General features: G+C 45.4%; 1 protein-coding gene across 1 annotated transcript in view; it reads left to right on the top strand.

The window, feature by feature from the left end:
• fhod3a (formin homology 2 domain containing 3a) overlaps window positions 1-13212 on the top strand; it is a 39743-nt gene that overhangs the window by 8560 nt on the left and 17971 nt on the right. The window contains 2 exon segments of the mRNA XM_084696495.1: window positions 11839-11906; window positions 12698-12803. Of these exon segments, the coding sequence (XP_084552621.1) occupies window positions 11839-11906; window positions 12698-12803 (174 nt within the window).

Here is a 13212-nt window from a genome sequence, read left to right as displayed (position 1 = left end):
CATAGTCTTTAGTGAAAAACGAAAGCCATGCTTACATAACATTTCACAGAAGCACGTGGAGGAATTTGAATGAATGCTCATTTCATGTTTGTCTTGACCACTTTATATTCAAAAGTGTTGTTCAGTTGGGCAGGGGCTTTCTTGCATTGAGGGGCCCAGTATTATAAGCAGGGGCATTAACGCTTCAGTTATCCTAGAACATGAATGTCTGCTAACTTGCGACTTTCTTAATGGGTTTTCCGTCGAAGATGGCATGAGGTTAGCGCGGTCAGCAAAGCTGTCGTCCACCCTGCTGGTCTAAGCGTTACCTCGGAGGTTCTAGGACAGCTGCGGACGTCGTCATGCCGCTGTAACGATCTGACTCTCACTGGAGGCAGAGCCTGACCCCCCAGAGATTGGGGTCGATGTTCTAGAAATGTGTGTCTATCAGTGCACAGCGCAGTTTGGCACAGGTCAACCACTGGGGCGAGACGGAAAGTTATTACCTGACCCTCCCCCCACCATCCCCCCCACCCTCCTCTGTCTTCCTGTTCCCCCCCAGATCCCAGGGTTCTGTGTTAATTTTAGCCCCCACCCACTCCCTCAGCTTTAGCTGCAGGACGGCATGCCTACAGCGGGTCTGACCATGACTGAGGCTGGGGAGGGGCGGAGGGATGGAGGACAGGACTGGAGCAGAGGAGTGGAGCGTCGGCTGAATGCGGATGGGTGCGTTATCTTCGGAAAGCGTTGACAGCCTAGATACATGTGCAGTGCAGTATCGAACACCATGCAGTTAACACGGAAAGGTATAACAAAGAAGGAGTTAGATAGAAGAGGGAGAAGATATTATGGATGATCAGTTTCAGAAAAAATTGTTGATGGTTAGCATAGTAAAAGTATATCAAAGCACGTACTGTCTTCATCTCTGCCCGTCCAGACTTTACGAGAATCCCTTCTTTGTAGAAAACAAAGACTGACACCAAAACACACATTTCATCCCAGTATACATTCAGTCGTAATAGGTCACAGGCATACCCTGTTGTGTCGCTCAACAAAAGAACTGCTTTTGTGTTTGTTTGGACCCAACCCAAGCCCCAGCCGTTCTGCTTTTGGAATTCCTGTCTTTCTTAAATTTGGCTTTTATTCTGCTGAGTTTCTTCACCCCAATTATCCCACTTTAACAACCCCCTGCGGTATGGGGGGAGCGTGGAGAAGGAGGGACGAGGGTGTGTGCATGTGGTGTGTGTGTAGGGGGGGGGGCGGTCTGTTCACATCCCTTTGATTTTCACCAGTCATGTTGTTGCATTACAAATGAGCGAGTTGCCAAGAGCATGGAACAAGAACTGCATGTCATTCTCCCTCTCGCTCTTTATATCTACCTCTCTTTCAGGAGGAGTTTACCATATCATCCTACCCTCTTCCTCTCTCTCTCCTTCCTTTCCTCCCACCCTTTACCTCCTTCCTGCCCATCCGTGCAGAATATTGCACAGCGAACGTCCTTCACTTTCAGTAATAGAGGAGCCTACGTTAAAGTTGAAGGGAATTAAATGAATGATTGAATGAAAAAAAGGAAAGAGAGAGATTTGATGTGCATGGTTGGGCACAAAAGAGCTAGGTCATGGTACATAATAGGAGAGGGTGACAGACAAAGGTTGCACAGCGAACGTCCTTCACTTTCAGTAATAGAGGAGCCTACGTTAAAGTTGAAGGGAATTAAATGAATGATTGAATGAAAAAAAGGAAAGAGAGAGATTTGATGTGCATGGTTGGGCACAAAAGAGCTAGGTCATGGTACATAATAGGAGAGGGTGACAGACAAAGGTCATTGTTGTAAATGTGGTGGACAACCTTAATGACCTGCAGAGACTGAGGTCGCACTTCAAACCTTGCAAATGAGTACGGCTACATCCAGCTAGTCAGTTCTGCTGACACTCTGGTTCCACCGCTGGAACACCGACTCAGTGTCTTGTGTTTTTCATCTCTCACCCTTTGCCCTCTTTTCACCTTTCACTTTTTCTTGTCTGTTCTCCTCCTGGTTTTAGACCTAGCCTAAATCATTACTGTGGTCTGCATGCAGCATGTGTGCTCATGCCTGTTTTACAACCAGTCAGGACCAGTCACCCACTCTCTGTTTTGCTGATGCTATGATACCCTGCAGTGTGTGTGTGTGTGTGTGTGTGTGTGTTTGAATGTGAGAGAGATCAGGCATTCAGATAACACCCCAGTGTTAGTATTTTTTTTTCTGCTGACTCATGACAAATACACCCATCATGCATTTTAGCACACAACACACACCCTCCTCTTTCATCCCTCGTTCACAGGGAGAGATGGAGCGAGGGAATCTCTCACAGCAAAGGCCCTCAGGAGAGACTGGTGGTATTTGGCCCTCATGAGTCATGCTCCGCTGACACGGAGATGGGAAGATGGAGGGCCACAGGAGTGGATGGATTGATGAGGCAGGAGGGATGAAGGTGTGGAGGGGTAGAAGTGTAGGATGGAGGTGCCAGGAAGGATGGGAGAGTTAAGTGGTGTATGGTTAGACGGAAAGTAGAGTTAGCTATTCATGTCATTACTGTGTTGGGCAACCTTTGGACGATGTAACTGAGATGTCGTAAACAGAAATGTTTTTTTGTATCGCACCTGTCTTAAATGTTGCAATGCACACATGTTACACAATTGAAAGATCTTGGTCAAGAGTCTCACTGGAGCAATACATGTCCATGTGTTCAGCAGAAGGGAGGAAGATGGGAGTGAGGGATGGCACGGGGTATAATGGATTTAGGGGATGTATATAGAGAGACTGAGAGAGAGAGAGAGAGAAAGAGAGAGAGAGAGAGAGAGAGAGACAGACAGAGAGAGAGAGAGACAGAGAGAGAGAGAGAGAGAGAGAGAGAGAGAGAGAGAGAGAGAGAGAGAGAGAGACAGAGACAGAGACAGAGAGAGAGAGAGAGAGAGAGAGGGGTGGCAGGTACGCGTTCCAAAGATCTGACTGGAGAATCCATTTGCAGAGGAAACAGAAGGGAAAACCTAGCAAGAGGAAACACACCTGCCATAGAGACAGAACACTTGGCCCTGAGCTCTACCAGTTATGTAATCATCCCCCTACTAACAGGTCAGGTACTGTGGAGGGACAAAAGTGAGAGACAGAGACAGGCACATACTGTAGATAGAGACAGTGACAGTGACAGGCAGACAGACAGTGACAGCAACGGAGACGCGTAGAGACGAGAATGGCCAGAGGGACAAGTAGAGGAAGGTGTAGAGGAAGAAGAAAGAAGGATGGAGGCCTGCTGTGCAGCACATCATGGGTTTGATTGTCATGTGAGAGGAGGCTCTCTGAATCACTGTTACCACCAGTCTGTCTGAACCACAGAACCATCAACATGTTGACACAGGAACAAAAACAGATTGGTTACATTTATAAGTAGTGAAAAGGAGGAAGAGAGAGAGAGGGAGAGAGAGAGGGCTGAGTGCGGGGGGGAAAAGAGACAGACAGGAATAGAAGTAATAGAAGTAATGAGTGGAAGAATGAATGATAAGAGAAAAGACAACATAAAAAAGAGCAGAAATCCTTGATATAGAAGGGATAAAATTATAATCTTGTTTTTTCCGCTACTGTCAGTTTAGAGGCTCTTTTTACTGTAGATTTACTGTACATTGTACAGCTCATGTTCAGTATACATTCTGTACAGTATATTCATGCCTTGTCGCCCTCCATGATCTAACAAGGCTTTATCCTACTTGACCCTGAGGTTGTCCGAAAACTGTTAGCACCCCCACTCTCATGCAGCTAGAATTCCGTGACTATATACTTTGCATTCACTCACTCTCACATACAGACACACCAAACACACACACACACACACACACATCTCTATCCCTCCAGCAACAGGTGGAAGCCAAACAGAGGGGCTGACACACACCAACACGATGCACCTTCCCCAGCCTGTCTCATCGAGCCCCCTGGGCCCATTTCCCCTGGGTTTGGTGTCACTGTCCCGTTCAGAAGCACATGTGTCTACACACAATCAGTTGCACACTCACACACAAACACACACACAGACACATGTATAGGAGCCGAAAGGAAGCGTTGCAATAGTGAAGTATACAATCATCCCACTTAACAGCCCACCAAGCAACAGCAAAGTACTGTATTTGTCCTTCTCTCCCAGTCTCTCTCCCAGTCTCTCTCTCTCCCAGTCTCTCTATCTCCCAGTCTCTTTCTCTCTCTCTCTCTCTCTCTCTCTCTCTCTCTCTCTCTCTCTCTCTCTCTCTCTCTCTCTCTCTCTCTCTCTCACTCTCTCACTCTCTCTCTCTCTCTCTCTCTCTCTCTCTCTCTCTCTCTCTCTCTCTCTCTCTCTCTCTCTCTCTCTCTCTCTCTCTCTCTCTCTCTCTCTCTCTCTCTCTCTCTCTCTCTCTCTCTCTTTCTTTCATCCAGCATTCCCACAGTAATTACATCATAACCATTGAGACGGTGCTTGAGAGTAGAGGTACAGTAGATCGATGGCTGGGGACAACAGTGCACAGTTTGTATTGCAACTCAACATGTTTTTGAATAGACGCTCATGGCTCCATGCACGTTGCAATGATGGGGGGAGCCATGACAATACTCACAAACACCATTGTATCTGTCTGCAGCAGAGAATTAGGTCACACTTTTCAAACATGTGCTGAGACTCTTACATTGCCCTGTATACTGTATAGTTGATGCTATGTCAACCACTTACTAGCACAGCTAGTGTTTTAGTCAAAATTGTTCATTATTCTGGGGCATCTTTGGCCAGTTTTTAAAAGGTCAACACTAAACAGTTTCTACTTATTCAACCTTGACGTTTTTTTTGTTTTTAATGTGGATGTGAGAATAGATTTGGCTGCATTTCAGCATGCGGTGATGTGTTTTCCTCTATGGTGCCAGTATCAAAGCAACAAGAGGCAGTGTCAATACAGGGTAGGACTGTTTCTAGCCCTGGCTTCTAACCTGTCATCGCCGTGGTAACATACAGTGGGAAAAGGCCGGGCAACATGTCATTTGAAGTTCCTGCTCTGTGCGTCAGACCTAAGAAAAGCATGTTTTTTTTGTTTGCATCAAGTTTTGTGTGGTTGTCCTTTTGCTTGTTGGAGTATTTGCTTGTTTGTTTATTTGCATGTTTATTTATTTGCTTATGTCAGTGTGTATATTGAGAGACAGAGAACGATCCAAACAGAGAGAGAGAGTGTTTGTGCATGTGTGTGACTGTGAGTGTGTTTGCGTGCTCCAGGAGTTCCTGAGGGTATTTTAGTCTTGCTATGCCAGGGGCAAGTGAAGGGCACTGCCATGAGGTCTGGGGCATCTGGGCCATGGGAGGTGAGGAGGGGGTTGAGTGACTGGGTGGACCGGAGAGGAGCCTGGAGACGTGGCATTTCCAAACCCCATTTCACAACTGAATAGAGGAGAACACAAAATATCACAGTCATTATTGTGTGTGTGTGTGTGTGTGTGTGTGCGCGTGTGGGTGTTTGGAATTGTTGTACCCTCATACAAGAAGTAAACAAAGAAAAAATGGACCTAGTGAAAATGTTATTCCATGTGTGTCCATGCTGAGACAAATGTAATCTCTGTCTGAGCCTGAATCTCTGTTCAGTAAATCTCTGGAGTCATTGAGTGTTAAGACTAACCTAGGATGTCTGTTTAGTAGATCCTGCAACACACACACCTAGTCATACGCTGGGGCCAAGACCAACACACAAAAAATAGACAGTCAAAAAATAGCAGTGTTGCTGTCATAAGAGGTCAACATTACCCAGGCCTACAGTCTGTCTTCCTTACTGTGGGGATAATGTTGGATGATCATGTCAATATATAGAATGGGTTTGAAATGTAATCCGGAAACAAATCACTTGATCCATAGTAGCCTAACATGTCATTCCTCCTTTTACTGCCCTCTCTGCGCTCTCTGCCTTGTTCTACCTATATCCCTCTGTCGCTCTTTCCTCACCTACCATAAGCATGCATATGCATGACAACTCACATACACACACACATTTACAGTAACACACGCAGTGCACCGCATGAACTGTGCTGGGCATTAACCCAACACCGGTTTGGCTTACTGTATATGTGATACCTACCCTCCCCCCCCCCCCCCTTCTCCTCTATATTTAGGCTGCTATCAGTTCTCAGACCGGAGAACTCCCCAGGATTAGAACACCAGCTCTCTGACTGGTCTGACCACTCACCCCCTTATTTTAGTTCCCACTGTGGGGGCTGTAGTTGAAATGGAACTGAATTTTATACTCCCCCTTTTTTGAGGGGTGGTATAAAATCCTCCGGAACCACGAGTCAGCAGGAGTTCTAATAACTTGGATTAATGCTAGACTCCCAGCTGTGTTTCTTTGAAATAATTCCCCCTGCTTGACCTCGTCATCAGTTTCCCTTTGAAATCTCTTCCCTCTCAACTTCCCTATCGTGTTACACTGAAATGATTCCCCCTAGCCAAACTTGACTGCAGTCTGATCTTTGTGGCCTGACTCGGTGGTCCCATAAATGCCCTTTTCCCCTTCTCAGTGACCTGACTGTAACAGTATGTCACTAGCTGTCCCCCTGTGGGTTTTAGTCAGGCGTGGGTTTTTGTTAGCCTTGGCAACAATGATATACATTTTAGTTTATGATTGTTGGTCTGACTATTGACATATAGTCGAACAGTATTTCTAGTCAACATAATAGCCAAATTCATTTGGGAATTCTTACACTGCACAAGTTCAACAAAAAGCTAATATAGCATTAGTGCTGATGGTAGTGTAAATACAATGGTTATGGATTAGCCATGTAGCGTTATCCTCAGCTCGCTGTTTCTGTGTTGTGATGCCAACGGTGAGGGATTTATCACAGCCGATGGGGTCACAGAGATAATCTCATTAGCCCGGAGAAGAAGGAAGAAGCTGACCGCTTGTGAATGACTTAACAGAGAGGATAGACAGAGAAGGAATCCTGCTTCACCGAATACACACACACGGTGTACACACACACGGTAAACATACACAACAGCATGCACTCGAGCACACCAGCAGCCAATAGATACAACAGGCTTGCACGCACGCCTGGCCTGTCACTCACCTGCCCTTGGAGACCAATCTATTTCCTCAAACCTGAATGTTGGCTTGAATTCAATCTGACTACGGTCTCAATTTTTTTGCACGGCCATTTTGTAGATACAGGAAGCATTTCATTCTAGATGTTAACTTGTTATTTGCCTAAACAGTTTTGAGTAGTCCATCAGCAATATGCCTATAGTCCACATACCAGACATTTACATTTAATAGACACTCTTATCCAGAGAGACTTACAGTAAGTACAGGGACATTACCCCCCGAGGCAAGTAGGGTGAATGCACAGTACTTGCACGGCAGGGAATCGATCCGGCAACCTTCTGATTACTAGCCCGACTTCCTCACCGCTCAGCCATCTGACACACACACTCAGGCCCAACACAGTAACCGGACTCTTGTGTCCATGCCACACTTTCAGATAATGCTCTAATTTTAGAGCTGTAGAAGGGAATGTGCTCAGCACCCTCTGAAAGCTCTGACTTGAAGAGGTTTGAATCTGGAATTGAATAGACAGTACTGAGGTTTATAGAGAGTTCTGAACTGTGGCGAAGCAGTGTGAATTCACTATCGTGTTGTTGTTTTGTTAAGCTGGAAGTGTAAATTAAAAGGGCAGATGGGTGGGGTGTGTGTGTGAGTGTGTGCACCAGTGAGGTCATGGTGAAAAACTGTGAACAGGAACTCTGAGTCCTTGAAAACAAAACTGTAAAATTCAAAGACAGCCATATAAATGGAAGCTATTTGCTCATTTATCTGTTGGTTCTCTCGTACGAAGACAGGAAAACAGACAGAAACAGACAATTACATCCCATCACATTCACAAATATAAACACTAATGCCTACACACTCTGACACCCTATCTCTTTCTCTCTCACACACACACTCACACAAACACACACTCTTTCAGTTTCCCCCGTGACAGCAATAAAAATACAGGGCCAGGAAAAACAGAGTGACAAAGAGGTATTAAAAAGAAACAGATTATATACATGCTATGTGAGCTTCATCTCCTTCCTTCTTCACCTCTCTCCTCACTCCCTTCTTCACCTCTCTCCTCACTCCCTTCTTCATCTCTCTCCTCACTCCCTTCTTCATCTTCTCACTTGGCAGGTGAGGTGGAAATTGGCATGGCTGGCGTGTCCCCTCAGTCTGTCCTTTGCTGTTAGCTAAGTATCCCTAAGCTTAGACTCTTAAATTGTAGAGGTGTTGCATCCGTTTATGCTTCTCCAAGCTGTGAGACCTTAAGGTCAAAGGTCAGAGTGATGGTGTTTGGTTTACTTATTGGTTGAATCGAGCTGTCTCTTCACTTTATCCTGCTGGTATTTAGACAGCTGGAGCTGTTAGCTTTACAGGGAAAAGGGTCCATTGATTGTTTACATATTGTCAAGCAAGCTTATTTACATTAGAGGCAAAAAGTAATTAGCTTGACAGCACATTGTTATGGTCATATTATTGGACTATTATAGTGTGTCCTAGTGCTGATGGTCGCCTGGGGCTATGTTAATTGTGTTCAACTCAGTGACTGTGTGTATGTTCCAGAGTCTCTCTCCCCAACCTGTCTGCCTCTCATGTACCTTGCTGAGCAAACTTGAGACCTCTACACAACACTGGTGTTAATTTGGTAGAGGCTGCACCCCAACACCCACCCACCCTCACACACACACACACACACACACACACTTACACAGATGTACAGTCATCTCCCTCCCCTACTCTCTGTATTTCATGGATTTACTGAATGTGCCCTGTACGCTGCACAGCATCTGGCATATAATTAAGCCAACTATAAACACTGGAGTAGATGATGCTTTAGTCAGTTATCAGTGCTGTTGACATGCTGCTGAGCCGGGGGGCATTTTGGTAAAGGTTACTGTGATAACACACTCGATGTGTGATGAAGAACATGACAGGGTGGCTAACGGTCAGGACAGAACAGGCCGTCTGAACAACATCACTTGATTTCCAGGGAAGGTCAGACAATGTTGAGTAAGTCGGTCCGTGTTTGACAGGTGAAACTGGAATATTCCGGACTGTTCCGGAATGTGTGGATGTGTTCCAGTTTGACAGGGATGGAGGTCTTAACAGATGCTTCCCGTCTCCTTATCCCTGTTTGGTACCAAAAGAACGATACATATCTTATCTTCTTATCTTCACGAATGGTCAGGCATTCAGAGAGAGCAAGAGAGAGGGAGGGTGAGAGCAAGAGAGAGAAATATAGGGAAGGGAAGAGAGAGATGGAGACAGTGAGAGTATATACAAAAATAAACCACCAGAGTTATGTTTGAACCCCTGTGGTAGACATGATCCAAAAACATTTCTCACCAACTTTGCTTCCAGAGTTAATAACGTTATTGATGATGAATGGCCCTGAGGCTGTGTTTCCACGGCCACCAGAGTTTTCTATTGACCAGTCCCTGAGCACCGCAGAGTCACATGGTGGGATCAGAGCCAATTATTGGTTGATTGAACGTATCCTGATTAGCAAGCTCTGCTCATTGATTATGTAAATGGTTGGGCCCTTGGGGTAGGTCAGCTGGGCTTTCCACACTGGGAGAGTGAGCTGAGAGTGAGCTGGCTGTGGTGGCCTAAGGCACTTCCTGTGTCACAAGTGATCTATGTCCCCCGCGGGGAAGGACTTTGATGAAACACTCGATGAGTTTGATGATCTGTTTCCTGTTGTAGCTGCTGATTACATCCCTTGTGCCCTATTCTGTCGCAATGGGTGCTGAGTACCGTGGGATGAGATTATATGACTGAAAAAGAAGAAAATGGAGAGACTTATTCAGATGTTCTTGCAACAGGCAAGCCAAGGCTAGTGTTCCCCCATACTGTACTTTTTGAATCAAGTCACACACCTTGTAGTTATATGCAGTTGCTCCTGAAGGACATTACAATCTAGGTGGGCGTCCATAGACATAACATAGAAAAAGAGGCTTGCGTCGTGGGCCTACAGAGAGGGAATTTCCCCTGTAGTCTCTTGCCAGCAGAGGAAGCTCTCTCCTCCTCGGCTGTTTGTGTTTACCCAGAAACACTTGGCCGCCTTGTCTCTCTCTCTCAGGCACAGACTGTGGTCCCTATCGTTCCTCCTCCTGCCTTTCTTCCTCGCTTGCATAGTTATTATGGTCATTTTTCTTTCCATTTTCCGTTCTTTTTTTCTTCTTCTATTTTTCTCTTCTGGATTTATCCTCTCTCAACACTTTTGACTTAGGGTTAAGGCCCTCATATTTTCTGTGACAATTTCATTATTCCGTAATTATTATTTTATTTAAATATTTTATAGCTACAGTGTTTCATACCGTCGTTCTCTAAATACCGGTCATTCGCTGTCAGCCCACTGCATGGTCACAGATGTGTGTCATGAATGCAGACAGTTGTTTCTCATGGATGATCTCACATAGAGGGTCTTACTGACAGGCAGACACACTCGAAAGACTGTGTGGGATGAGAATGAGTCTTGTCTATGACTTTGACCCTGGGAATATCCTGGTTCCAACATTCTAGAAAGTTCTTCGAATTGTCAAGGTAGCTTTTCTGGGGGAACACAAATCTAGAATCAGATGTAGAGTTGTGTCCTACTTGTCACTGATCAGAAAATATACTTATTACTGGTCGTAAATCAGTGTCTAGAGTAACTTTACCCTTACCGGGTTTTTGGTTTGAGTTGAGATGATCTCAACCTGGTTATTCATAGTTGTGAGCTCCATAAAGTCAGGTCAGATCAGAGCCAGGTTAGCCCAGGTCTGGGCCCACACTTGGGGGCTTGTCCCCTGGTCTGGCCTGCCCTGTCCAGACCCCACTGATGGAGGGAGTTAATGAACACACCCAAACCAAGGGGATTTAACACACACTCCTCACAGATCCCTCACAGTTTGTGTGAAACACACACACATTGTTACGGTGGCACAGAAGAACCTTCATAGAAATTTGATTCTAATCTGTGACCGAGAGCTTTCCGTGTTGTGACCTGAATAGCTCTCTGCTGAAGCTCAGCCAGCGAGTCATTAACATTCCAATACGGCACTAATCACCACCACTCTGTGTGTGTGTGGGTGTGTGTGTGTGTGTGGGTGTGTGTGTGTGGGTGTGGGTGTGGGTGTGAATTTGTGTCTGTGCATGTGTTGTGCTGGCCTGTGTGCTTGTTCCTGCCCACTTAGAATGGAGACAGTGTGTATTGATGTGTTATTGTCTGTCTGATTCAAACCAATCAAAATCAAGTGCTGCCTCAGGTGATAAGTTAAGTGTAATGCGGTTGGTCACGTTCCCTGATTTGAATCCAGTCCAGAAATAGGTACATACGAGCATGTATTTAGTAGTTGGCAGATCAGTTGTCATCTCATGTCTCAGGGAAAGTGTACAGCATTAGTGCACGTGTTAGCTATGTGAAGCATCTATGTAACTGTGTAGTGAACCTGTGAGTATTTGTATGCAGAGACAAGTTCTATGCACAGTATGTGTTTGTGCTGTCCTGTATATGCTGTGAGGGCTCTGTGTTCCTGTACTGCATGTACAGGCTGCATGCTCGAGGGAGACATGAAGCAGGTACTGATGGAGTAGACACACACAGCTGGGAATCTAAACTAACTCAACTTTCTGCCCGACCTCCCTTTCTCTCTTCCTCTCTCTCTCTTCCCCCTCTCTCTCTTCCCCCTCTCTCTCTTCCCCCCTCTCTCTCTCTTCCCCCTCTCTCTCTTCTTCTCTCTTTCTTACCCTCTCTCTCTCCCCCTCTCTCATCCTCTCTCTCCCTGTCCCTCTTCTTCTCTCCCTTTCTCTCTGCAGAAAAACTCTACAATTCAAATGGACGTGACTTAAGGAGGGCACTGTTTTCTCTGAAGCAGATATTTCAGGTAAAACACACACACACACACACACACTATAAAAACACACACACACACACATACCTTCACTGAGTCACTTTGTTGTAGTTGAGTGAATCAGTGACAGTCACAGTTGGTCATTGTGGCAACAGCTGTCTGTTTCCGTGATGACAGGCAGCTCCACGTGGCCTGACAGTGTGTATAGGTGTGTGTCTTTGAGTAAACCTTTATTTTAGGATGAAAGTACTGGCAGCTTCAAAGCCACATATAGTGTTTATGTACACAGACCTTGCACACAAACACACACAAGTGTATATGCACACAAACACACATACCCACACACACACCCACACACACACACATCCACATAAAGGTAGTGACTGTATATACTAGATCTCATACAACACACAACTTAATGAATATACATCTCCTTTCACCCTCATGCCCATATAACTATAGTATGCTGCTTTTTATTAAATCAATGATAATTACCACATGGAGAATGTGTATCAGCAAATCCAATTATTTGTAGTTTTTAGTTTAAAACGTCTAGCCCTTTACTGCCACCCATTGTTCACAAAGAAGATTGCTGCCAAATTTACATGTAGTCATTTAGCAGATGCTCTTATCCAGAGCGACTTACAGTAGGTATAGGGACATTCCCCCAAGGCAAGTAGGGTGAAGTGCCTTGCCCAAGGACACAACATAATTTTACACGACCGGGAATCGAACCGGCATCCTTCAGATTACTAGCTCAATTCCCTAACCGCTCAGCCACCTGACTCCCTCCCTTTGAATGACTCTGTGTGTGTGTGTTACAGGATGATAAGGACCTGGTTCACGAGTTTGTAATGGCCGAGGGTCTGACATGTCTAATAAAGGTCGGAGCAGAGGCAGACCAGAACTACCAGAACTACATTCTCAGGGGTAGGGACAGCCACACACACACGCACACACACGCACACACATCTGTGTATATCATATCCACATAGAAACACCTGTCAGTGTTAATAGTTCTGTTGTAAACACAATTACAGGTGTTTATATATGTTATTAATTGGCTATTGATGGCTATGCATTTCACCATGACAAATATGAGTCACTAATAGTCAGAGTAGCCGTCCCACTCGTAACAGGACACCACTAATGTTGTATAGGAGGGACCCTTGACCTTAGACATTTGAGTGTGTGCTCCCCAGAGTACCTCAGCTGTGTGGTATACCCCTAAAACACCTCCTCCAGTAAATGTAGGTTAACAGGCTGCGGCCATGAAAAGGGATACTTTCCCAGAGCACATGTGTGAACAATCCACACGCATGTTTTGATTGGTTTAACA

Source organism: Hypomesus nipponensis, chromosome 4, assembly GCF_054491055.1.
Source record: "Hypomesus nipponensis isolate SF chromosome 4, ASM5449105v1, whole genome shotgun sequence".
NCBI classification, from domain to species: Eukaryota; Metazoa; Chordata; class Actinopteri; order Osmeriformes; family Osmeridae; genus Hypomesus; species Hypomesus nipponensis.
This window is presented reverse-complemented; position numbering and strand designations above follow the sequence as displayed.